This window comes from Silene latifolia, chromosome X (assembly GCF_048544455.1).
Source record: "Silene latifolia isolate original U9 population chromosome X, ASM4854445v1, whole genome shotgun sequence".
Lineage (NCBI taxonomy): Eukaryota > Viridiplantae > Streptophyta > Magnoliopsida > Caryophyllales > Caryophyllaceae > Silene > Silene latifolia.
Window position 1 is genome coordinate 323079224 of NC_133537.1, and position 27890 is coordinate 323107113.

Here is a 27890-nt window from a genome sequence, read left to right on the forward strand (position 1 = left end):
TAACCACAAAAAGGAATAGCATTTACTAAGGCTTAGCTAATTCTGTACGAGCTTTGCCTATTTAAAATGAAGAATTTCTCTTACAAAATCACACAGACATCTTTCACTACAATTTGATATACTATAATAAAATTCTATCAAACAAAAGGGTGAATCCAAAAAACATCATTCGAACAGCTGACAATGTTGAAACAGACATTGTCAACAATGTCTTAACAACACCAAGTCCATCAAATGCACCATTTGTCATGGATCCCACTGACCCACTCTATCTGAATTTTGCCAAAAGCACTCATCCTGTAGTGGTTGATACCAAACTTTCTGGTATTGAGAACTATCTTGAGTAGAAGGAGGTAGATGGAGATAACTATTAGAGTACTTTATATGCAATTTGACAACAAAAGTCGTCGATTATTCTAATCTGTTTAGCAATAGGGGTAGTATTATTTTCTGACCGATCCCTAGTCGAGGTATAGCGGTCAACAGAGAAAGTGACCAGCATTCAGAACTGAAATTGCATGTTAGAGGAGTATCCTAAAGTTTCAAGGTGAGTAGCCATGGCCTTGTTCATTGCTGGTGGTCCACATCTCAATATCTGAGATTAATCAAGTAAGCGACAGTCGAAAATGTTTGAGTGAATAAGAACATCTAACCAAATAAAATCGTCAAATCGAGTGTGATCAAGTGTGTGTACCTTAATATCGGAGGCAGGTTCAGGACAATGAGCTTGTATCATTTCCCAGGAGATGAATCCCACTCCACCACTCCACTCTTCTGGTGGCTGATCAACATAACAACAATACGGTTACTTACGTACTTAAAGTTCAAAACTCGACATTTTTTACTAATGTCTTACCTCATTCAAGACATAGTATACGGAAAAACGATCAGAGTAGTCGCGAGCAAACCCATCTAACTCTTCCTGTCGCATGGAACCAAATATTGTTACTGATCACAAAACCAAATATTATTACTGAAGTCAACAATATATTAAATTCGTCATGACACCAAATACAGTCACTTTATAAATATTCCGGAAGTTACCATGACTGCATGATCATACGACACCATTCTCACTGATAAAGATGTAACTGAGATCGCACAGTCATGGCCGATTTTTTAAGATCACGACTAATATTGAATTGAAGTACCATGGAAGGCGGTATATGCAATACCTTCAAAAGTATATCCTCATAGGTGACATTTGCATAGACGAGATGAACCTTGGTCTTGTCACTTGAATTCTCTAATATCTCTCTAGTCACCTAACAAGTGCAATTACACAATGCAACAGATTAAAACATTAAGAGAAGAATCGGAATACAGTAAAATGGTAAAAAGAGATTTTTCGCAGTCTTTTACTACTGTAATGGCTTACTTGGAACATTGGAGTGATTCCTGTACCTCCAGCAAGCATACCGAAAGCTCTAACTTGCCCTAGCTTATACTTGAAGCGTCCCTGCAAAAAAAAAAACACAATTATGTTAGAATATAATAAATCTGACATCAGTATCCAAGTGTCGGGTTTGGTTATACAGGACAATTCTTCATGTTTTTGGATTAAACTAGAGTGTCCTAATGTCATACCATGTATGAGTGCTTAGTATCAGAGAAATATACTAAAGATCACATATATATAAAGACTCGGAATAACACAGTATTTGCAAGGAATGTGACATAATTGAAGGCATGAGAAACCTTAGGGCCCTTCACAGCAAGGTAATCACCCTCACACATTTCGCGGAAATGATGAGACATTCTTCCTTGCGGGTACATCTGTTCATGAACCAACAAGACAAAATTAAAATTAATTCATACGTTGCATTAGAGTAGGGTTATTGACTGATAATAATTCACTGGAACCAATACAACAACAAGATTACAGTAATACCTTTATAACTAGCTCAAAGTACCCGACATCAGAGTCTAATGTAGTCGGTGTATATGGTTTGATCGCGTATTCACCATTAACATCCTTTCCCCTACGTCAAGCAATTATACTCATGAACAACATTACACCAATGTCTTACAATATTTCCTATTTTTTTACGACTGTTGGATGTACGTAACTTTACCTACAACTGATATGTTGTCCAATTGGAAGACCTAAAACAGAAGTAGTAGTAGGAAGTTCAAATCGGAATTTCGCAACATTGTGGCTCAATTCTGTGCGCTTTATTAGCTTAAATTCTTTGAACTTCTCAGGGTCCAAACAACCTACCATAATGCCATGTTTTGAATAAAAACATGATTAGAAAATTTTAATAACATTATTAGGCAAAAGCCTCTTAAAATAAAATAAAGATCGTCTATGTTAAATTTAGCACTATGTATTGTAAGGAGTCAAATATACACAACCTTTTGCAATTCTACCTATATTGAATTCGCAAATGTGCAATTTCACGATGACTAGTAGGAAAAATTGTCTCGAGAATCAGTCAAAAGCAAATCTTTCTTTCAAAAACTACAGAAATTCCATAGTTTAATTTGACTACGTATCATGGTCATGTTGGACGATAAAATAGGTATACTGGTTATAAAAATACGTCACTTTGAACCTAACCAAAAATAAACGAGATAATATGAAAGATTGAAAGGTACAAAAAAATGGTTTATCAATAACTTAATAAAAAAACCGTCTCTCACAAGTAGGCAACAACATCGAATCATTGATCGAGAAGAATTTACGTTTGGGTTTCCTGGAGAGATAGAAATAATAAGCAGTGCCTACACTAATGGCTACAATAGCCACAACAATGCTTAACATTCCTGTTCTGTGATACTGCAACTGCAAGCCATCCATGGTTAAATTTCTTCACTTTTTCACTTTTTTTATCTAACTTTTACAAATATTGGTGTAGTTTTTGAGAATGAGAGAAACTGAGATTCAACAGAAAAAAAAAAATGGTGGTGGTTTTTTCTTGACTCTTCCAAAATTATGTTCTATTCCTATTTGTGTGGTGGATTATGTGTATACTTTGTATAATAGTTCCTACTTTGTTGGGGGTGTTCATTTTTTGACTTTTTAGTTATTTTTGATGTATAAATTCTCTTTTGTGACGGACATATCACTACCAAATTTGTAACGGGTTAAGTACTAGTCTTAAACTCGTCCAAATTGTACGGATTTGCTGTTTTGAGATTCGTTCTAATAGAATTATGTTAAATGATGATTACATTTTCTAGAAAGTCATATTAAAATTTTTATTTGGGTTATTTCATTAACAATTTATAAGTTTGTACATGATGGACCTACCTAAAATATGGCAATATTAATAACTGTTATATATATTTAAGATCAATCAAAACATTATAAACATAAATTAAACTGTTACTATGTATATTTTAATAATTTAAATCTATAAAACATTATTAAAAGACTAGCCTAAAAAAGCCACGTAGACAATGCCACATGGGATGAAAAAAAGCCACGTATGTAATAACAATGTGACTTGGCAAACTAATATGACATGAATTATCAATTTATTATTATATTGCATTAATTTAATTCACTTATTTCCTTTACAAATCCATCCATATTCCATTAGCTTTAAACTTAATTAACTTAAAAAAAACTACAATAAAAAAATACGCATTAATTATAAGTTAATAATTTCATGATATTTCATATGGAGTAGTATTATATGTATTTGAAATAAAAAAACCGAATACATGAAATTAAGAACGAAGAAGAATAAATGAAGTTGAAAACAAATTTTTTTTTGTACCTATACAATATAGTTAAAAGGCTACTTAAAACATTTAATTTTAATCCACATGTCGATTTTTTATTGGTAAATACTAATTCATTTATATTGATTATTTATTTATACAACATTATAAAAGTCTAGATTATGTATTAAAAAGTTATCTTTAAACTGACACATGCTTATAAGTACAAAAAAATTAAAAAAATGTTAATTGCAAACACAAAAATAAATTAATACAAACTCTTTATTTTCCTCTCATAAATTTGGTTATTAATCTACTTTTTTATTTAACCTTTAATTTCTTTTATTTAATAGGATGGTTTTTGGTTTTCTCTCACCATCATTATAATTTGTAGTTATCATAATTTGGTTTTATCTCCCTTTTAATTCACAAAATTGTTCCTCTTCTCTCGAATAAATTGTTGAAATTAATCAATAATTAATAACAAAAAGTTTCCTATATAACTATTATAACAATCCTAATTTTCATTTTTATTCAAAAAGTTGGTAGGTAAAGTATATATACATATATAATTAAATGAATTCTTTCGTTTTTTATTCTTATTATATTTTAAATTTATTAATAGTAAGAATGTTATTTAGTTATTGTTTTTGTGTTTGTATTGAAATTTCAGGAAGATGACATACTCAATTATCAATAACATTGCATGAAATCTATACTATCTAATTAACAGGGTAGCTTAGAACATTCAATTTCATTTCACATGATATTTTCACACCCGATTAATTCTTATTCATTTTTATTGATTATTTAATTATATTGACAATATGACATGCGTGGAATAATAATTGAATTTATAAAACTATAATCTATAATTAAAAAGTAAGTCAAACTATCTACCATCATCTGAATGTCATATTTTAAATTTTATAAGATAATTTCTAAACCACTCTTATGCAAAGTGGTTTTTGTAAAATAACAAAAAAAATAAGAATATGAATAAAGCAAATCTTTTACATTCCATTTCTCCTTTCCTCCATATTTATGTCTATATTAAATTTTATAATAATGAGAAAAATCTATAACTCAATAATCTAAATATAAAATATATAAATCTAATTACATAATAAGACAACATCTTAAATAATGCTCTTGTAAAGTGGATCTTGTAAAAAAATAAATTATAACAATAATAATAATAAAGCAAAACTTATACATTCCATTTCTCTTTATTCCTTATTAATGTTTATAATAAATTTCATAATAATGAAAAATGATACTTAAAAGTCGTGAACCTTGATTCATATTTATACCTATATTAATTTTGATAATAATGAAAAAAAGGATGCTCAAAAGTCATAAAACGCATCCTCAATTCTTTATACCCCTCATATTCTAGATAACCCTCCCTATTCATGGGGGGCACTAGAATTAAGGAGATGGATTAAAATAAGGTAAAGTATTGTAGTGGAGTTAGGTAATTGGAGAGAGAAGGTATTGTGGGGTATTATTGTGGGTGTAGTGATTAAAATAAGTATTGTTGTGGGGTAAGTTGATTAAAATAAGTATTGCTGAGGAGTGAGGTGGGATATTGTTGTGGGGTAAGATGATTAAAATAAGTATAAAACTTTACTAAATAAGGAAATAGGGAAGGTATTGTGAATAGATGAAAAAGGAAAGAGGGAAGGTTATGTAGAATAGGAGGTAGTATATTTTTTATGGAAGACAAAATTTAGGCCTCGTTTGGTTCATACGGGAATCAAATGCATGTGTTAATTTGCAATGCACGGGAGTTTAATTCCAACATCAAAATTCACATGAATAGCAAGAATCTGTTTGGTTGCCATGTTGCAGTTCTATTCTCCTAGGAGTTTTCAATGACCATGAGGGGGCTAGGTAGTTAAATTCCCCCATCATGCAGGAGTTGGAAACTCCCCCATTTTACAAAAAATGGGGTAACCAAACAACATGCAAAAACCACAATTCATGGGATTTTAGAATTCCCATGAATTTGGTGGGCAACCAAACGAGGCCTTATAAGCCAAAAATTTTCTTATCTCTATCGTCAATAGAACTAAATGTATCATTAAACTTTCCTATTATTCTATTAACATCAAGCCAAGTGTATTAAGGTTTTAAATTATTAACTAATTTATTTATTTTTTATGTAAGTTCCATTGGGTTATAAAATGTTCATCACATTTTCAATTTTATCGTTTGTGTTTGTTTTGTTCTCATTTAGGGGATATCAAGATTTGTGGTGTTGAGCTATTCAAAGGTAATATATTTACATCTCTACGACTTCAATAATTCAGACTAATTATTGAGTTACTTTTTTTTTATTATAGGGTCGATTCGTTGGAAAAAGAAGACTATATGAAGAAGTAAAATACTAGGATAGCTTAAATAACTATATATTGGAGACTAATTACAAGGTTGACGACATCAACGTGAATGACTAATAGTTTTTTTTTTCTTTTTTTTTTTCAAATGTATATTTTATTTTGGTATTTGTTTGTTTTTTTTTTCCATCGTTTTACCTTCGATAAAATAGCAATATTCACCTACTTTGGCTTATTTAATTTATCGACTTTGATCTTTATGTTAACATGTAAATGCCCGTAATCTTAGTACGCAATCAATGATGAATTATTCATAAGGTGAGCTTACTATATGTTTTGATATTTTATAAAATTTCAATTACTAAAAACACTAGAAACATCACACTTAAAACAAAACATCCCGTGAATTTCACGGGCCACAAAACTAGTTCAATTACTAAAAAAACAACCCTTACAATTTATATGCGTCCCGAAAATTGCAAATTTTCTCAACATCTTTGTTAAAACAGTAATACTCTCGCCCGCAAAGGTGGAGTTTAGTGATTATAACTTGGGTGAAACTCTCAAGAGTCTTACTTTAAGCCTTATCAAGATCAATCTTATCCATTTATTTTTGAATCGATAAGATTAATTTTTCGTTTAAAAACTACTACTAATAAAAAGTTTTTGATTGATTATGTAAAAAGTGTTTGATTGATAATTTAGTTTGCAAAACACTTTTAAAAACACTACCAAATTCACACGGTTTGCAAAAAAAACTCTAAGATAATCTAGTTTGATTGATTATGTAAAAAGTGTTTTGCAAACTAACAGTGAGATAGCTTTTTTTTTGGTAAATGATATAAAAGGACATAATAAGTTCTCTATATTTAATATTATGAATTAAAAGAATATAAAAACAGGTAACTTATTTCTCACATGCTACTCATATTTTGGTAATTAATTTATATATCCAATACTTACAAAAAAAATAAGATAAATGAAATTTTGATCAAAAGTTTATTTCTTGAAAACAAAGCCTAAATATGAGATTTTTCATGATCTCCCGAGCTTCCTCGTATATAACTAATTACTCCTTGATGTTTTTTCTGCCCGTATATACTTGTTTTTCACCCTATTGTTAGGAGTTAGATCTCAAGTTCCTTTTTTAATTTTATCATCTCAATTATAGCTATTGGTTAAAAAGAAATATTAACAATTAGGCATTGTAACACAATATATACTCCAAAATCTAAGGAATAAAATAAATAAGTAATTGGTTCAAAATAAATGTTGATTTTCGCAGTACGCATTTTACTCATCGCAGTACGAGTTTGACAATTTTACCCTTCATATCTCTCAAAATTACTTGTACTGTATCAGGAGAGAGAGAGAAAAAAAAACAAATCAACAATGTAGACATGTAGTACAACCCCAAGTCCCCAACCACACAACCGTCGTACACCGCTCAACTGCCACCACACAGCTGCCTGCCACCGGCGACGGGCCATACTCATTGGACCCAGTCGCCCACAACCGGCAACCTACTCGGCCATCCCTCGCCGGACCAGCGATCCAATCGTCATCCTCACCGGATCGCTCATTCACGTTCTCTTCTCCCTCGACCCCTTCATTCCTAGCAGCCAAACGCCGTCCACCCACAGTCGACCCAACCCCTTCCCTCTATCGGCGCACTACCCCCTTCCCTTCCCCCTGCCATCCTCCACCCACGCTGCCACCCCGACACTGCCCGACATAAACCAACAACATTAAAAAATTCAAGCCCTAAAGAAAGCAAAAAGAAACTCATAAAAATCATAATGAAATAGTATTAATTTGATCACTAATTTGTATTTAACATATCAAATCTATGTTTTACTTTCAAATTATTACTCGTAAATCAAAAAATTTGATTAGTTTTAGGGTTTTTATGATTAGGACGTGAGAGAATTAGCTGTGGAATTTTTTTGTTAGATAAGGGTAGGCAAATGGAAAGAAATGCGCAAAAAGAACTGCAATGAGTAAAATTTGTACTGCGAAAATAAACTACGTAAAATTATTGTTAGCTCTACAATAAGACAAAGCAAATTTGATCAAAAAGGAAAAAATCTATCATAAGTGTCAAATTATATAGCATTTGTCTTGGATACAATGAATATAAATAAAGTTTTAGGCCAAACTGAATTTTAAATTGTGGCAACCATGGGTAAAAAAAATATCAAAATTATTTGAGAAAGCTATAGAATAGACAACTATATGACATTTAAATAGAACGAAACTATTTTAAGATCTCTCCAAGTTGAAGCGGTTATGGTTTTCAAAAATTTTAACTGCAACAAGTAGGGGCATATAATTTTTCTATTAAATACGAGTATGAGAAGGCTTACATGTGTCATGTCATATCCCCCATATGACAACCTTGCTTTTAGGAGTTGTTTTTGTTTTCAATTTTTCATTATGCGAGATTTGGTACAGTGTTTTAGTTGGTGTAGACTTTGGGAGCAAAATTCATTTTCTTTTAGGAATTTCACACTAAATGTACTTCATTCTCTTCGCAATGATCTTCCGTATTGCTTCTACACAATTGTTAATGTGGAATTTTGACCATGATTTTCGACATATTAATGGTCAAAGTTATAAAACTTTGACCCCTAAGAAGTAAATAAGGTGGAAGATGTATAAGAAGGGAATTGAGTATACATGATGAATTTTTTAATATAACTCGTAATCGTATGCTCTACCGAGTATGGTATGTCAATTATCTTGTTGAGGAACATTAAATTCGTAAGTGGATTATGTAACGGGATCTGTCTTATTATCAAACTCAATCAAACTAAATCTTATGTCATGTTCGTGTCGACCAACTTGCATAAATAGGTCGTTAAGTGTCAAACTGTCAACCCAAACCAGTTACCTTCGTGTCGGAGTCGTGTCATGTCATTGTTTGCTGACTTAAATGCTGCGCCATGACAATTAACAAGAGTTAGGGACAGACACTAAATCATGTTGAAATTTACCTACCGAAACCAGTTTTTATTAATGGTGATAACACAATATTTTACTCGTTTTTAACCGGCAATTTATCTCTTGTTTAGTCAATTAGTGCCTCGACCTTATTATTATCTACTCCTATTTGAATAAAATGGAATACTAGTTAGTTTAAGTTATTTAGTTTCAATTTATACTATTTGTCGGAATTTTGGTACTACTCCGATCTTTTTGTCACGTAGGTACCGGATCGTGTGAGAATGATGCGAGATGAAGTCAAATTAAAGATGGGGCAACAAGTGAAATTGAAATAAAAAAATTGAAGAGTTGACCAATAACTTGAACAAAGTCACACTTGCATCGTCATCTCCACATTTCCATTTTCATCCATCATAATCACCATACACCTACACATACACCGTCATCCACCTGCTCCTCCTCCGTGAACAACTCAACTCTCCCGTCATTTCCAAATTACCATATTCATCACCCAAAACTGATCCTCTTAGCTCCCGTTCCTTCCTCAGATCCACGGGTTCAAAACTCGACACCGGAGCTCCTCAATTCAACCACCAATTCATCCACCAATGCACCATCATCGTGCCATCGTCATCACCACCATGCTTAACTCCGTATGGAACACCCGCAATTTTTCTATTTTAACATTTATAATTTAATTAACCATTCTAATGTCTTATTTATATTTTAAATGATTTAATTTAATTAATTTCATTTTTAAACATGATTTTATAAATATTATATTTTTAAAGCTTAGCTTATACAAAAATAATTCATTTTTAAAGCTTACCACGTTGTTTCTTGTACTGGTACTGTGGGCGTTAAACATCGGCATAACCTTGTCCGTGACACTCTTTTCGACATCTGCTATAGATCTGGTATTTCTGCGGGAAAGTAGGTTGATGTTGGTTTGGTTGACGGGCATGGGGATTTGCTGCTTTATTCTTGGGACAGGGGGTGTGATGTGTGCGTTGACTTGACCGGGTCCTCTCCTTTGACTCAGACTGGGATGACGAATTTTGTGCCTGACCGGGTTGTTCCGATCTTTGCTTTCGGAAGTGTGCTAAGTATGGGGATTTGTGCGCGGCGTGGTTATGGTTTCCTTCCTTTCTCTTTCTCATCGCTTGGGAGTTGGGTCGGGATCTTTGTTGCCTTGCTCAAGCGGATCCGAAATTCTCGGTATCTCAGGATGCGGGGGCTCGGGTGGCCGCTTACATTTTTACTAGACTTAACTTTGCTGTTGCTAGGGTGTGGGAGCCCAGCTTGTTTCTCGGCTCCCCACCAATTTCATGTAAACTTTTGTTTTTCATTTAATGAAAGCTGCGCGCATCCTTCAATAAAAAAAAATTAAAAAAATAATAATAATAATAATAATAATTTCCGTCTTGAGTTGTAGTGGGACTTGAGACGTAATTTCTAGTGGATATCGACTCATTTAAGGTTGTTGGGCCTAGTATGCCTTATGGACCTTTTCCTTCTCTTGCTTTTCTCTTCACAAAATCCCACCTAAACCCCACAACTTCATCTCCTTCATTCCTAATTTCTGAAATCCCACAACGAACACACCACCATTGTTAAACCATCTCCTCTCAACCCTAAAACCATCATATCTCACTCAATACTTCACCAATTTCGTTCATTTTCGTGCCATTCTTCTCCTCATCTCGTTCTCCTACTTTCTTAGTAAGAAAGATGTCAACTTTCCTCATATTTCGAAATTCTCATCTTACAAGGATGTGGATTCTTGACTTAACTCTTTCACTTTTGTGTTTAGGGGAAGATTTAGACAACCCGGAAGAGGATAGCTACATTATTGACGACTCTTTAGAAGATTGAAGTGCAAAAAGGTAACGATGATGGGTTACTCGACATTTATGTTAAAATTGTGTGAATTTTGTAGTTTTAGATTCATATGAATGTTAAAATTGGTATCTTTCATGACTTGTGGTGAATTGGTGGTAGGTAGAATATTTGTATGTCCATTCTCACATGTTTATTGAGTAATTTCATGCTTTGTGATGTTATAGACAAGTATAGGATGGTATTAATGAAATTCTCACATAATTACATGATTAAGTCTTGCTTTAAAGATTCATAATCAACCCCATATGCTAATTACATCTTGAATGTGATAGTTTTTCAGAGTATTCATCATATTGGGGAAGTATACGATGATTGTAGTTAAGATTGATAAGCCTTGAGAACTTTGGATGGTTGTTTATTGAGTTTTACGTGTGCAGTGTGTCCCTGCCGGTGGGCGGCAGCCGGCCTCCCAACCGGCAGCGACACTTTGTATTTTATGTTAGCAAAATCTCGAAAAAAAGGCTTCAGTGTGTCTCTGCCGGTGGGCCGGCAGCCGGTCCACCAACCGGCAGAGAGCACCTTTGTGTTTATGAGTTTGGAAGGTAGTATGTGTGCCCCTACCGGTGAGCCGACAGCCGGTGTCCCAACCGGCAGCGAGTACATTAATTTCTTATGTCATTTTATAATAGGATGTGCTCCCTATCGGTGGGCCAGCAGCCGATGCACCGGCAGATAACACACATTGAGCATTGTTGACCTTGTTTACCTTGACTTGTATCCCCTGTCGTCCCACCGGCAGCCGGTGCACCGGCAGAGAATACACTTTCAGCTATTTTGACTTTGTTTTACCTTGGCATGTATCCTCTGCCGGTGGGCCGGTAGCTGGTGCCCACACCGGCAAAGAGCACCTGATATTTGTTATACTCTTATACTTATACATGCTTCACATGAATCGTTTACATTATGTTTGTGCAATCATTTTTACTCGTATTTGTGACCCAAGTGTGACGTTTTACATTGTGTGACGACTTGACTTTTCTTATTTCCTCTTTCGGACCTTTGGTTACGGCTATGTGTGCCATGTTTCCGGATTGGGTTATCCTACCGCCTCTTCGGACCTTTGGTTACAGCTATGTGTGCCATGTTTCCGATTTTGGGGTTACTCGACCTTTGGTTACGGACTGTGTGCCATGTTTTGAGTCTTGGATGCTGATAGGTCACCGCATGTCGAATCGGGTGACGCCCATCCCGAGAGTCTGGATCCAGGTTTAGACTAGGACCGTGTTATTATTGTCGTCCTACCAAGAGGTTGGAGTCTAGGTGTTTGTCTTGTGAGCCCATGCTACGTAAATGTCTTGCTTGATTATGGTCACTAGCATGTCCTTATATACAAGAGTTTACGTCTTATATGATTGTTTATAAGAGTCTTGGTCCCCTATCGGATACTAGAGGTGAGATGCAAGCCTCTAGTTGCGATATGATCGCCGGGATCGATGTTCCCATCTGTTCTTATGGTGAGATGCAAGCCATAAGTATGAATGCGACATTAGTAGCCACGTCGCGTGCAATGTTTGTTGAGAGGTTTTCAAAGTAATGGCTATGGTTTTCATCCATGTATTTTCTATTTAATTGATCTGTTATTTATCTTCTGCATATGATTTGATGCCTAATCTCATATCTATGTTATATTTCCTTGGAATGCGTGCTTTTGTCTAAAGACCGTGTTCGTGTCTTCCATATTATTTAATTATCTCACATGAATAGTTGAGTCGAGTTAATAGGAAATTGGTTGACTTAGTTATTCTACTCCCTTGAATACATATTTAATATAATGTATCATGCCTATCTCATTATGAATGGAATATGCCTATCTCATTATGAATGTAATATGCCTATCTCATTATGATTATCGTTTATATCCCCTTGTTCATTATTATTCAAGTATGATGCATGATCAATATGTTTAATTAAGTTCTTGCTTACTTGTATTTGACATATTGTGGCTGGGAGAACCCTGAGTTACTCCCCATTGACTATGGCGTTCAAGTTTACATGAATGACGGGTTTGTGATGCATATCATATGGGGAAGACGTGTGAGCTAGCGAGAACGTTGACCCTTGGACTTTAGTTATCGTTTTCTTAGACTCACATATCTTTAGACTTGTGCTTATTCGTGGGATATCTTTTCCCCAACGTACTTTGTTTTTAATTGTAAAACTTAATTATCTTAATTATCTTACCTTTCATTTCCGTTTGATCACTTATGATGGATTTCGCATTTTAAACTTTTAAAGGTTTTAAAAATCTCGTATTTTCCGCTTAGATTTATTATTTCTCTTTTGATGCCCTATCGAAGGGTGTCACACCGAGCACCACCGTGAAATCAACAACCAGCATCAGCCCATCACCACGGCAGCACCAGCCCCTCAATTGTTCACCTTGATTCAGAATCAAAACCCGAGTGCGAAATCAGACAACCATCGAGCCGCCACCGTTTCTCCTGCACTCCACCACAATCACCGGCATCAACAGCAGCTGCATCGCACGCCACCAGTCCGTACCTCCCAGGATCAACTCGAACCACCACCGTGACCCACCATGAACACCACATGCGCGCCGAAAACCGACATCAATCAGCAGCCCAGAAATCAGCCAACATGGCTTCGTGCAGATCCGAAGCAACAACTCTGTCTCATCTTGCTTCCTCTACTCCCTCGCCGCCATCACCAATTCAGTTTAGCCATTGAATTAAAAATTAGCACATTTGCAGCAATCGGGTGAATCGTGCAGCCAAAGGACAAAATGATTCCCGGTCGGGTGAAGTTATACCCGGGCTGGTGTAATGTTGCCCGGTCGGGTACAATCTCGGAGGAAGGTGTTTTGGCTTTTGGCAGAAGAAGACAAAGGAACTTTGGAAGTGTGTGTCATGTGTGACATTTGGGGGAGGGATGAGATTATTATTAAGGTTTTTTTTGTCAAACACAACCTTTAAAAAAAAATTCTTCCAAACACCACCTTTAAAAAAAGTTTGTAAAACACAACATTTAATAATTTTTTTTTTGTCAAACACGACTTTTTGGCCGAAGAACTCAACATTTTGCAATGGGGTAACCTTTCAGTCGATATTTGAGATAGCAAACGATGTCGGTTTAAGGTGTTCTTAGAGTCGTTGGAAAGGTGGAAATACAAGGTTTTCAGGGGTTATAAACACGATGGTCAAAGGTGAACTTATGTAGGGTCTGTTGATGTGTAAAATAAGGCTTGTCGAAGAGGCTAGATGTAAAGCGAGGGGTCATAGGGTTTTTCGTGGGTCTTTAAATGGAGTTAGGATGTTATGTTTGGTCTGAAATTTTGTATGTAGGTAGAGGGGAGTGTAAGGTGGGTCGTAGTTGTGTTGTTTTAATTTTGATGGCTGTTGGTTGAAAGTGGTGGTTTGAGGTGAGTGAATTGACCCATGAAAAAAAATCCTACTTTGACATTCTTCTAATTGTATTTTACCTTCAATTTAACTCTCATTGAACCATCACTTGCAACCAACAACCACCACAAACAACACAACTAAGATCTACCTTGCACTCCCCTCTACCTACATACCATATTTCAGACCAAACAAAGCACCATAACCCCATTAAAAGACCCACTAAAAATCCCCAACCACCAGCTACTCTCTCCGACCAGCCTTATTTTACACATCAATAGACCTTACATAAGGCCACCTTTGACCATCGTGTTGATAACCCCTGGAAAGCTTGTATTTCCACCTTTCCAGCGACTCCAAGAACACCTCAAACTGACATCGTTTGCTATCTGAAATATCGATTGAAAGGTTACCCCATTGCAAAATGTTGAGTTCTTTGCCCAAAAAGTCGTGTTTGACAAAGATTTTTATTAAAGGTGTTTTACAAAAAAAAAAAAAATTAGAGGTGGTGTTTGGAAGAATTTTTTTTTTAAAGGTTTTTTTTTTTTTTTTAAATTATTATTATTATTATATTATTAGAATTAGAATTAATATTATTATTAGAATTAGAATTAGACCTGACAAACAGATCAGATCGTGTCGTGTTCGTGTTCGTGTCAATATTAAACGGGTCACCACTTCCCCAACCCTAACCCGACCCAATTACATAAGTGGCTCATTTATCTTAGCCCTAACCCGACCCATTTATATTTCCTATAACCCAACCCGGCCTGTTTAACCCATTTATCTGTAGGCACATCATTTTTACCCCACTAAATCTGTTTAACCCAATAAAGTAATACAACAAATGATGCTTTATAATCATATTATCTCAAAAATGCTGAATGAAAATACTAATTTTTAAGTTATTTTGTTGAATTATTGACTCAAGCCAAATATATTACGGCATTTTTAAATAAATGGGTTATTCGTGTCGGGTTCGTGTCAAAAGATATTAACCCTAACCCGACCTATTTAAGTTTCGTGTCGGGTTGTGTCAACCCAATTACTTAAATGAGTCACAACGTCTTGACCCTAACCCGCTAACTTCGTGTCGGGTTCGTGTCGTGTTTTCGGATCGTGTCAATGATTGCCGCCTCTAATTAAAATTGAGGAGGTGAGAGGTGTAGAATAAAATAGAAAAATCCTGAATTTATTCATCTTATTTTTCTATTTATTAATTAGTTTAATTAATCCTTAAATTACTACAAGTTTCCATCTTTTATAATCCGCCTTTTGGATCTAAGCAATTCTAATCGTTTCCCTTCCTATGGTATAATTCTCTTTTCTCTTTGTTTCTTTTGCTCATTTGTTTACATTTGTTTCCTTCCTTAGTTTAGAAATTGGTAGTTTGTGCTTGAATTCCTTTCATTTGTTGTTAGGATAAAATTTTCTCTCTCTCTCTCTCTCTATGTATATATATATATATATATATATATATATATATATATATATATATATATATATATAGATTTGGGATCCCATGAGAACCATAGAGATAATGAGAACTATGAGAACCAATTCACAGCCCTTGGATTTAATGCTGAATGGACGACGAGATTAACTTATCTAACTTTAAAATTTTCGCACAATCAACCATCCTCGCCCCCAAACCATAACTGTCAACTCATTTTACCAAAACCTTTTCTCACTCATATTGTTTTCTCTCTCTACGATCATCATCGTCGCTATCCTTTATTTCCAACCACGACCAACGCTATCAGATGCTTACGGGCGACGACGACATGAATTGGCGATTGAGATGACCACCCCTGCCCAAGAAGAGTCACTCTTGCTGGATTTTATCCTAATTAGGTAATTATTTTCCCCAAATTTTACCTAATGCGAAGAAATCGATCCCTAATTCGTCATCTTGTTGCTACTTTTCATCTTAAACCTTCAAAAATGCTTCGTTTCGCTTCCTGAATCATACAACTTGTCTTTACGGTTCGTGAATCAAGTAGTAGCGCAAAAAAGTGAATCAGCGGAATCATCGAGAAAGACTCATTATTTCTGGTATAGAATTTCTCCTCACATTACAAACTCTTACGATTATATATTTTATAAATTTTGTTTTAAATTAGTTTTTGTTGATCAGTTTTATGCCTGGAAATTGTTCAAGTTCTGATTACATGATTTGTCTACATTTTATAATAGTTCGAAAACTCGATTATTAATTAGCAAATTATTTTTTGCTTATTGAAATGTCGCTTATTGTGTTTCCTGCCTTGGAATCGATGTTTCGTCGTTAATTAAGCTGGATTTGTATCGATTTGTTGCTGAAATTGTTTATATATCGAGTTTAACCATTGTATATTTAGCATACGCGTTGTGTTTTTCGCTATTAAACACTTCAATATGCTTATATTCAATGGTTAGTTCACTTTTTTTTTTAAATCTTAGAAAGTTATGAGAATGTCAATATTGGGTCCTCAAATGAATAATGTTGCTGATTGTGATCTTTTCCTAATGCAGTCGAATTACAGATATAATGTTGACAAAGTTCAACTAGATGTATGGTTTGAACCATCAGAGGTTAGAAGTGTTCATATTTGGATATGTCAAACATACTTTTTGATTTGCTAAGATTAAATGATAGGTTGTATGCATTTCGACGACTACTTTTCTTCCCTTGGGTTGTTTGTTTTGTTGCATTGTGCCGATGAGCGTGATTCACCATCATCTCCAACTTTTTGTTTGCAATTTTTCAATGATAACAAACCTGCAGCAGAATGTGCTTTAGACATTATTGATTGAGAGTAATACACTAGTGTTGCTCATACTTAGTCTTATTTGGATGATATCATGTTTCTACCGATATAAAGCGAAAGACGATCAAATTTAACATGGTTTTCGACTATTCCAGGTTGAATCTTTTCTGTTTTTTCTTTTAATTTTTGAACACTAATAACCCATAAAAATTGCAGTCTTATGTATCAGATATTTTGAGTGGTTCAGTGGTTCTTTGTCTCTTAAAATGTTCATTTATTAACTTTAATCTTGTTATTTTTTTTAGTTTCACAACTTTACTGTATTGAGCTATCTTGGTTTGCAGGTGTGGGAAATGAAAGCTGGTGGTTCAGTGGTTCTTTGTATGTCTCTTAAATTGTTCATTTATTAATCGATGGATTTGGCCCACGGATGATCCAAATTATCAAAGCTCATCTTGTCTCAAGGAAATGTAAGCTCATTACTTCTGATAAAAGTGTTTTGGTCTAGATTTTCTGTTTGAATGCATTAAATGGGCTCGTGATAGTGTCTTAAAATATGTAAAATCTGCATCGTTTCGTCATTTTTTGTTTTTGTATTTGATCCCGGTTTGAATGACTGCTTGTGTTGTTTTTGTATTTGATCCCCGGTCCATTAATAATGGTAAGCATTTGGGGTGAAATGGCTCTATTAGTGCATGAAGTAGCCTTTTAGATGCATGAAAAAACGATGTATGTGTATTAAATAATCATGTACATGCATGAAATATGTAAAAATAAGGTTATATGTGCATGAAATAAGATTCTATGTGCATGAAATAAGGTTCTATGTGCATTAAATAACCTTGTACATGCATGAAATATGTAAAAATAAGGTTATATGTGCATGAAATAAGATCCTATGTGCATGAAATAAGGTTCTATGTGCATTAAATAACCTTGTACATGCATGAAATATGTAAAAATAAGGTTATATGTGCATGAAATAAGATTCTATGTGCATGAAATAAGGGTATATGTGCATGAAATAAGAGTATATGTGCATGAAATAAGAGTATATGCCCATATAAAATAAGGTTTTATATGGGCATGAAATAATAGTATATATGTGCATGAAATAAGGTTCTATGTACATGAAATAAGGTTCTATGTACATGAAATAAGGGAAATGACTGCTGAGGAGATTTATTGTATTTAACGACCTTTTTATGTAACTACAAGGCATTTTAGTGTATCTATTACATATCTTACTAATATGTGAGAAATATTTCAGTGTACTTATTTCAGTTATTTCGTACTTGTATTTGTTTAGCGTACTTTAAAGGCTATTAGCTCAATGGTAGAGCAATGTGCAAATTTTGCACAAAGGTATGGGTTCGAGTCCCATATAGCCTATTAAATCGCAAAATCTCATGATAGGAACGTGTCATGAACTCATGATGAGAGCACTAAAATACAACTATGATTAAGGAAGCCATAATCATATTCGGGCAATGACGTGCAGACCATGATCAGACTCAAGCGAGAAGACAGCAACAAAGAGATTGATGAGCGAGTGTAATAGCTTTATTAGCTTTGCAGCGATTAGAAGTTTAAGATAAGCATACAAGCATTTTCATAGACTAGCATATGTACCAAAACTATTATCATACAGCCCGTACTTGAAATAGTATTACCAATTACATACATAATTTTTCAGTAAAAGAAATAATGGTGTATTTCATAGCCAATATGGGAGTCGAACCCACATTTTGTGCATAGCACAATGCTCTACCATTTGAGCTAATCGGCTTTCGAATATGATATAAAAAATAAACTACTTTTGAGAAGGGAGAGTTGAGTACTTGAAGCAGATGTTCTCAAAAATGTTGCTAGGCTATGAGCTGGTTATAGATCTTTTCATACCAGAATCATAGTCAGTTGAGCTAATTGGCTTTCGAATATGAGATGCATTTTTGTCCTCAGAATCATAGTTAGTTGCGACAACCAATTCAGGACAGTCTTGAGCCATGTTGGCTTCATCATCATCCCTATTTTGCAACAAAGCTGTTGTACTATCATCATTGACTGGCATGTGAACATTTACGGCTTCAGTTGCCTGATATTGTTCTGAAAACAATGAACAAATCGTATGTCTTAGAAAGCAAAGCAGTGAATAAACGCACCAAAATATACAGTTATTAGCCCATTTATTTTCATGAGTTTGCCCTGAAAATAGTATTGAAAGTTTCACCATGACACAACCAAAAAAGAAGCAACAAGTATTATTGTTTTCTTGACTACATTTTATCAATATATGTATGTGGCTGCAGACCTATTCATTTCCAATCTTCAGTTAGCAAAATAACTGTGAGGTCAGTCACCAAAATTCTTAGTCTCGATGTATATTTGAGATCATTGTGTCTATAGGGAAAAGTAAACTGCTTATGATGTCCAAATTTCAAGTATTCAAGATTTTTTGCATCACAGATCGCAGATTCAAAAAGAGTATTGGTCATTAATTCTTTTACCTTCGTGTTTGGATTCTGTCATCCGAAGCATTGCCAGCTGGGGTGGAATCTCCTGGTATAACATCAGGTTTCTCATTGACATCCTGGAAAGTAGTCTCATCCTTCTTGCTTGGAGTCGAAGATTTTTCAGGCCACTTTTCCTCATTGCTTGGACCATAAAGTTCAAGTGCCAGGCTACTTTCAAGAGTCTCAGTGGCCACCATGCCACTCTCTAGCTCATTTGATGACCTGGTAGTTTGATCTTCATCACTGTGATTTGCTTCAATTGCATCTATGCATCGCACACAAATTGAGCAGAGTCGGGTTCTAAATATACGCGAAATGGTGAAAGTGAAAAGTTTTCCCTTAAAACGGAAGGATACTAACCGCATATCTGTCTTTGTCATTGAGCAAGGAGATGCATTTTTGTCTTCAGAATCATAGTCAGTTGCGACAACCAATTCAGGGCAGTCTCGAGCCTTGTTGGCTTCATCATCATCCCTATTTTGCGACAAAGGTGTTGTGCTATCATCATTGACTGGCATTTGAACATTTACGGCTACAGTTTCCTGATATTCTTCTGAAAAGAATGAACAAATCGTTTGTCATAGAAAGCAAAGCAGTGAATAAATGCAGCAACATATGCAGGTTATTGGTCCCATAAGACACGTACTCTTTGCTACATCATTGTTCTTAAGAACCCAAGGCATAAACTACTACAAGTAGTACTCAATTGCAAAAACACTTGAGTTGGCTAAAATAACAGTCGGGGAGACAAGACGCTTGAATATACACAAGCACTGACTACTTGCGACAAGTACTGACTAGCAATAAGGATTATGATATCATTGAGAGGGAGTATATAATCCATCTTTACCATTTTCTTCCGGGCTTCTACTGCCAATCTGAGCCACCATTTGGGAGTCATTCTCAATCATGTGATCTCGCTCAACACGAAGCATCGTTTGATGATTCCACGAAATATCAACCGTGTTCTTCACTGCTCGTCTACCAGACCTTCTGATATAATCTAATCCTTCAACACTGCCACTCTTGTCATTCCTACGGCTTCTTTTAGCACTTTCCCTGGTTCCATCACCACCAATGCTATTTATTGGTATTTGAACATTAACTTCTTCAGTTGCTACAACCAAGCTAGGACACTCATGACCCATGTTGGCTTCATCATCCCCATTGTTTCGCAGCAAAGATGATGTAGTCTCATCATTTATTGGTAGTTGAACATTAATTTCTTCGGTTGCTTTATATTGTTCTGAAACAATAAACGAGATCATTTGTCACGAAAACCAAACCAGATGAAATGTAACATCACATGCAGTTATTAGTTCCACACAAAACATATTCTTTGCTAGTCATTGTTTTCTAGCACCATAAAACACTAGTATTACGACCCATAAACCCTTCAGAGTTGGTAAGAGTAACATTCAGGGAAAACTACACTCAAGTGAAAATACACACACACACTGTATGTTGCCTGTTTTAATGCTGATTATAATGATATCGAATTTACAAGTACATTACTATTTGCATCAAGTATGATCTCATCAAGAGGAAATATAAATAGGTATTTACCAGTTACTTCTGGGTTCCTGCTTTCAAGCTGAGGCGGCATTAGAGAGTCATCCTCAATCCTGTGATCCATACCCTCGGCATTAGAGAGTCATCCTCAGTCCTGCTCCCTCTAACTCGGTTTAAACTTCATTGTAGTTTTCGCATTAGAACTAAGAAAGTTCAATCAATTTTGTATATAGCGAAAATAGCTGATTATTCAAAAACGGACCAGTCGTGTTGAATCTCAATTACAAACAATGATACACAAAAGCCTACTCTGCTGCTATTTCAATCGAAACAATTTACTGATATTACAGACAAAGTAATTCCGGATTGTACTGTTTATGAACCCTAATTTACTTCTATTCCAGTCAAACTAATTCAAAATTGCCTCAATTTGGGTAAAAATCGAATCAATCATATAAATTTTACATAAAATCATCATGCTATTGTTATAACACGGAAATGTTATCTTCAAATTAGAAAATTGAATAAATTTAAACAGGAAACTTACCTTTGTCAATGGTGGTGAAGGAGGAGTGCGACGGTGCTCGATGACTGTGAAGAAGGAGAAACGCGCTGGTCGGCGATGGAGAATCCGGTGATGTGCGGTGGTCGGCGACGGAGAATCTGGGGATATGTGGTGGTCGGCGACGGAGAATTTGGTGATGTGCGGTTATGGAATGAGGAGGCAGAGAGGGAGAAGAGATAGAAACGTTTGGTCAGTCGTCCGTATTACTATTATATCCAATAGTGGTTCTCATGGTTCTCATTATACTAGTGGTTCTCACCGGATCCCGACCCTATATATATATATATATATATATATATATATATATATATATATATATATCTTGTTCATCTTTTTCGTGCTGTTTGGTGTTGTTCCTATAGTAAAGTTAGAACCTTTGATTAGTAGTGACAAAGTTTGTTCCTTTTTTACATTCTCCTACCCAAATCTTAGTTTAATTAGTTGATAATCCCCTTTTACACAATTAATTGCATGTTTAGTAGTAGAAATCAATTTTACATCATGTCCATGGTTAAAGTATCAATCTTTATCTTTTGTTTAGCCTTAATAACTATGATTAGTGAGTAGTCCTTTAACTAGGACTCAATTTAACCCCAACATGAGTGGTTTATTTAATTGATTCCCATAAAATAGTTGCTGGGGAGGATTAGTAAGGGTAGGCTAGAGGATTGTTTTGATGATTGGGTCAATTGTGGGTAATGGTGGTTTGTGACCCTTGTCCACCAACGAGAGTTGGTTAGGTCGGGAACCGGGTACCCAAGAATTTGACATATTGCTAACCTAGGTTGAGACCGAAAGGGAGAACCAAGGGAGGACACCTCTAGACTAGTGTTTGAATTCGACTTTCGAGAGAATGAGTTGGATGACCCGGAAAATGATGAGAGCTTAATGGACTTAGGAGGTGCTAGGATACCTTAGAGAAGTGCACGTTTATAGGGTAGTCGGGCCTCTACCTTAGGATTCCGACCTCCGAGACCGAAAGGGAGGGGGGTTGGGAGAACTAGTGTCCTAATGCGAAACCGAGAGGGGGGGTATTAGGCGAATTAAAGCCATCTCCTCCTTATGTATCACCCCGATAGCTAGTAAAAAGGGAATCATAATAGTAAACTCGAATTGTTGGTGGGGAAATCGGGTCCTAGGCCTTTTCTATCATCGAATCACAACTTTTAATTTCACTTCCTCTTTTTCCTTTATTAATTCAATTGCATTTTATCTCAATTAGTTTAGTTGACTAGTTTAAAATCACCTCAATTTTCGCCGACTTAGCTAAACCGTTGAATTATAAACCATTAGTACTCTACTTGCTCCTTGTGGATTCGACCCCCAAGTGCTATAACACACCGTGCGCTTATGGTTCTCTAAAACTACATCAAATGGCTAGCTTTATGTAGAAGCGTCAAGAACAACGTCATCCGAGGGATTAAGATTCTACATCGATGATAGAGACTAAATGTATCAAGGCCGCAAGGACATTGTTTAAAAAGAAGTTTTTACAAATTCACCAAATTAGATGTCGTATTATATATTTTGCATGAACTTTTTAAGGACAAGTAGTTAAAGTCGATTTCGTTTAAAAACTGATGGTGCTGAGACAATTAGAACGGTAACTATATAATCCAACTATATGTCTGAATGTTATACAACTGATATAGTTAAATATCAAATGCCCCAACGTTTTCGTTGTGTTTTTGTTATAGAAACTGATGATTAATCTATCCTCATCTAAATCAACACCCGAAATTCTATTTACTCCTATTTTTACATAGTTTGATTTTTTGTTAAATTTAATAGTTTTCTATTACCAGACTATGGTAGCGTAAAACAACATTTTTCATGGTGCCTTAAAATATATATTACTAATCGACATTATTTTACTAACTTGGTAACCCAACTATTTTAAAGAAGGGTTATTTCATAACAATAATCCATCCTATTGGTGTTTGCAATAATCACTTCATCCTATCAATAATCTCAATTAAATCCAACCTAAGCACCATACCATCTAATTAGAGGAGAATGAGTGTGTGAAATTAGAGAGGATATATTAGAGAAAATTAGAGAGAGAAAATGGAATGAGAAATTAGAAGGGTATAATTGTCAATAACGTACTGCGATGAGTAAAATATGTACTGAGAAAATCAGCACCCATATATATAAGACCACAACCGTCTCTTAACCTATGATCAGCCTGTTAATTAAAAGCCCAACCCATAAAATGAAAATCACAACCAAGTTAAATTTAAGGCCGCTTCCAATACCCTCCCAAAGTTAAGCAACCATGCTACCTCTAAATGGCGATCTTGACTCCAACTTCAACGTCAATTAAACTCCTTGTCCAACTCTTCCACATACATGTATTCATATCAAAGAGATTAATTTGCTGTTTAAAACTCTCAGTTTTCAAACTATACTTGATAGAGATTAATCTAAAAACCATACTTGACAAAAAAAAAAAAGTACTCTAAAAAAGAGAAAAAAAAAATCATTATAATCATATGAAATATTCAAAACTAAAATTTTGAGTTTTGAAGCTAAAGCATTTAGATGTTTTACTATCTATGTGAGCCGCTAAAAATCGTAAGTTAACTATGTAAAAGTTTTTATATTGAAACCTATAATTTTCAACTTAAAACTCAAAGTTCTCACTATAAAAACATAAATACTTAAATAAATAAAATAATTAGTTAAGGTTTAGAAGTATGGATTTTAAGTTTCAAAATCTAAACTTTCGAGATTGAATGCCAAACCTAATAGTCGATGTTGATAACTAGTTTTAATTGATTGTCGAAGGAGATAAAGGACCGAACGATGGTGAGAAGAACGACAATCGCAAAGGTGGCGAAGATATGGATTGCAGCGGTGGTGAGGACGACGGCTGTTGAGGCGGTGGATGTTGTGGCTTGCGACGAAGAATACTGGACGTATGTTGTAGCCTTGAAGTTGTCGTTGACTGGGTGGTGGCGAAAGAAGTGTGCAGTAGAAGAGAAGGTGTTTTAATTCTTTTATCTTCTGTTTTACTTAAAACTCTATTTGTTGGGCTACTCTCTCCTATTGGGCCCGTCTTATGCTATGAGACGGTCCTATAGGATAATGTACAACATTAAAGCCAACCCCAGGCCTTAATCGTTCGATATTAGCCTTAAATAAAAAGTGACCAAGTCGTGCAAATTCAACTCCAGCCCAAAAACATAGTATCGAGTATATAACCAAACCAACTGACCTAATTCAATGAAAACGGAAACACAAGACTGTGTATCCGAAAATCATTTTGAAACCACTACAGAATTTATATCATAAAAATAGATAAATTGCATAATTTGTACTGAAGGACGCAGGAGATCATCAAAAGATCAATGACAAGCCAAGTTCATACTTCATACTACTATCCTTGCTGGGAAAAACATCACTGAAATGTTATCCAGTTCTAACAAGTTCTAGTGAGCCAAACTATCATTGTTCTAAATCCAAAATAAAAGTACCATGTTTGACTAAGAAATTCAGCTGATGCTTACTAATGACAATCAAAATCAGCTTCTTGTCGCCATCGGACACCATGCTTGTTCCTCCGTGACAAAATGTTCAGTAATGCTTAGCTGTTGACCTGTCATGCATCAGTAAGATGTTCGGTGTAGTTAGTCAAAATGACCCGAACTAAAGGTCTCTAATTCATTACAAATTTATACACAGTTATACAGAAATGGTTGAAGGCCTTGCAATGACCAAGCATTCAAGCGCAACTGATGACGTTAATATAAAAACACCCAGCAAAGAAAAATAAAAACAGCTCGACATTTTATATCAACCACTACGGGCACGGATTTAAACCCTTTATATCAATCACGTCAAAAAGGAAAAAGCATCACAAAATTTACCTTATTTGTTAGTTAAAGTCATATGCACTCTTCCAGCTCTTGGTGCAACTTAGAGCCTCCATCAGCTCTTCATCCAGACCCGCTACCTTGCTATCTTCCGGTACATCGTACCAAGTTCCAATTGAGAAACGAACGGCTAAGAAGTCGCGGGCCATTCTAGATAACTTAGGATATTTCAAGGAATTGTCCTTCCACCAGGGTAACACAGCAAAATTCTTATTCTTTGGCTGCAAAACGGGCTCTTCCATGTACAATTGAAGATCTGACTTCTTTGGCGGATTAGTATCATGTTGAAGAGGTTTCTGTGAACAAGTATACTCTTTCAACTCCTTGATTGTATTTAGTTTTGCCATAAAACTACCCAATTCTTGATCTTTATGCATACCACTTCCTCCCTCGTCTTCCCCTTCCTCCAAATCCGAATCACCTAAAACATATTCTTTTCTATCGTTTTCAACTCCATAGGAATCATAAAGTCTTTGAATGGTATCGTAGACAGTAGCAACCTTTTCGTCCCATTGAGCCCATTGAAATTTTTTTGCAGAGAACTCCAAAAACTTCATCTTGTAACGCGGGTCCAAAAATGCACAAATCGAGAGCATTAGGTACATCTTATCCCAGTACATATCATACGTCTTAAGCATTTTTCGTACTACCTCTTTCACAAATTCATCTGAAGACTTGGACTCTTGAACTAAATATGAGTAAAATTCAAGTAGACGCGGGAGAAAGAAATTGCCGGTTGGTTTTTTGACTTTGTAAAGCGGTTGGAAAATTGTGTAGATTTGATCATTCATTTCGGAAATCGCCTTGATCTTTGCCCATTCATATTCGGAAGGAACCTCTTCCTCGTGCCCATAAATATTTTCTGGAGAAAATAGTCCAGAATCTTTGAAATGAAGAATCTCTTTGAGCGTGAAAATTGAGAGGTGGACTGGTATTGGGCTTATCCATGGACTGGCCTTGTCAACAATTCCAACAATCATTTTAAGAGAGGAGTTAACCATTTCAGAGAGGACATCGGAAAAGCATTGAACTTGAAATAGGTTGCCCTTCAATAAGACATTCCTAACCTCTTTTATAAGAGACCCCTTTGCCGAATTGGCTAGATACGGATAGCCCGTTAATGACAATAACTTCCCATCCAAACCCCAGTCTTTCAAAACCTCCAAAACAACGTTAGTATCATCAGATCTATGAGAAGTTTGATTGAGAATCAAATCAATCAAGTTCCAATCATTGTCAATAAAATGGGCTCTCACGCAAAAACGAGATTCATTTGATTCCAGAGAGACTAAATCAACAGAAATATTAATGAGTCCTTTGTTCTGTGAAAGAACGCCTTTCATTTTCTCCCGGTGTTCATTATATTTTCTTAAACAGTCTTGTTTCACAGACGCAAGGTTGAAGTTGATATCAAGAGTATCAAGTAATGGTGTGAGAGGTCCGGTTTTATGAAGGAGCGCTAGAGGTGATAAAGGTGGTACTTCGGCATCGAAAACCCAATTCGCAAGAGCATTATGAAGGTCCTCAAGCTGTTTCGCAGAAACATCTGATGACATATGTTCCTAGAGAAAATAAACGGGCATCGCAATACACATTCAATACGTTCTGAACTTGTTGCAAAAAAAGAAAAAAATATGACCTAGAGTCAACTTGATCAACAAAGAAGGTCTAGTAATCATAGGATCACAGAATGGTCAGCTTAATCCCACAGTATGAAGAATCAAACAATCAATTAAAATAATCAGTTCAAATAGATTCGACCCCGGCTCAATGAAGAATTAAATAACACTATATCTTATGGAAAACCACCCAACAAAGTCAATTGTCATATCTCTAGGGTTTTAAAACCGTAAATTTGCAAATACGGAACCGCCCCGATTTAACTCTTATCTCATAATTAAATCATCAAACAACTCCAAAATACCAAATCATTAAGAACAACAAACAAATTAAGCGAGATCCTCGATTTTACCATGAAAATACAATTATAAATCTCAAACTCAAAGTCAGTCACTGTGTATGATTATGATTAAAGTAAAATAAATGATTGAAAGTGAGGCATATTTAAGAATTAGAAGATTTACCGATTCTGACATGATGTCGAGGTTGACGACTACTGCAAATATTTCGGAGGCGGCGCAATGTTCTCGGAGATGAGTTACCTCTATATACTTTGGCTGCACGATTATTTTTGTTGTTAATGGTTATCGCTTTTGACTTGGATTCTTTTATAGGTTGACCTCGACTTTCGGCTGTGTTACTCTTACAAAATTGCTTGCGCTTTCTCAAGGTCGGGGATTCCAATCTCATTTTTTATTCCATTCTTCTAATCCAACTTGACTATGCTTTCACAGGTCAAACCATCTCGTATCATTTGTCTCACAATAACTTCACGACACCGTCTCACTTTAATTTTTTTCCCTTTTTTTGTTTGTTTTTATACCCGATTTT

The 27890-nt window shown here is 35.2% G+C and overlaps 3 protein-coding genes across 3 annotated transcripts; all 3 read right to left on the reverse strand.

The window, feature by feature from the left end:
• LOC141618087 (NADH--cytochrome b5 reductase 1-like) lies at nucleotides 1–2912 on the reverse strand. Its single transcript, XM_074435204.1, has 9 exons — nucleotides 2689–2912; nucleotides 2076–2217; nucleotides 1892–1982; nucleotides 1699–1776; nucleotides 1379–1459; nucleotides 1176–1265; nucleotides 857–922; nucleotides 695–781; nucleotides 1–595 (listed from the first exon to the last, which is right to left on the reverse strand). The coding sequence occupies exons 1-9, from the start codon at nucleotides 2801–2803 to the stop codon at nucleotides 503–505; spliced, it is 843 nt and encodes a 280-aa protein (XP_074291305.1). The 5' UTR covers nucleotides 2804–2912; the 3' UTR covers nucleotides 1–502.
• Nucleotides 2913–19474: 16562 nt separating this feature from the next.
• Nucleotides 19475–20767, reverse strand: LOC141621901 (uncharacterized). Its single transcript, XM_074438038.1, has 2 exons — nucleotides 20335–20767; nucleotides 19475–20037 (listed from the first exon to the last, which is right to left on the reverse strand). The coding sequence occupies exons 1-2, from the start codon at nucleotides 20750–20752 to the stop codon at nucleotides 19475–19477; spliced, it is 981 nt and encodes a 326-aa protein (XP_074294139.1). The 5' UTR covers nucleotides 20753–20767.
• A 3993-nt stretch (nucleotides 20768–24760) lies between these two features.
• LOC141618083 (zinc finger BED domain-containing protein RICESLEEPER 2-like) lies at nucleotides 24761–27765 on the reverse strand. Its single transcript, XM_074435201.1, has 3 exons — nucleotides 27524–27765; nucleotides 25434–27001; nucleotides 24761–25162 (listed from the first exon to the last, which is right to left on the reverse strand). The coding sequence occupies exons 1-2, from the start codon at nucleotides 27533–27535 to the stop codon at nucleotides 25442–25444; spliced, it is 1572 nt and encodes a 523-aa protein (XP_074291302.1). The 5' UTR covers nucleotides 27536–27765; the 3' UTR covers nucleotides 24761–25162; nucleotides 25434–25441.
• Nucleotides 27766–27890: the final 125 nt, after the last annotated feature.

Excerpts from the sequence above, each read along its gene's own strand:
- LOC141621901 (XM_074438038.1), bottom strand. The coding sequence starts at position 20,752 with ATGATCTCGTTTATTGTTTCAGAACAATATAAAGCAACCGAAGAAATT. Across the intron at positions 20,038-20,334 it reads TAGAAGCCCGGAAGAAAATG|AAGAATATCAGGAAACTGTA; the intron begins GTAAAGATGGAT and ends CATTCTTTTCAG.
- LOC141618087 (XM_074435204.1), bottom strand. The coding sequence starts at position 2,803 with ATGGATGGCTTGCAGTTGCAGTATCACAGAACAGGAATGTTAAGCATT. Across the intron at positions 1,460-1,698 it reads TTGCTGTGAAGGGCCCTAAG|GGACGCTTCAAGTATAAGCT; the intron begins GTTTCTCATGCC and ends TTTTTTTTGCAG. Across the intron at positions 596-694 it reads AACCTGCCTCCGATATTAAG|ATATTGAGATGTGGACCACC; the intron begins GTACACACACTT and ends GATTAATCTCAG.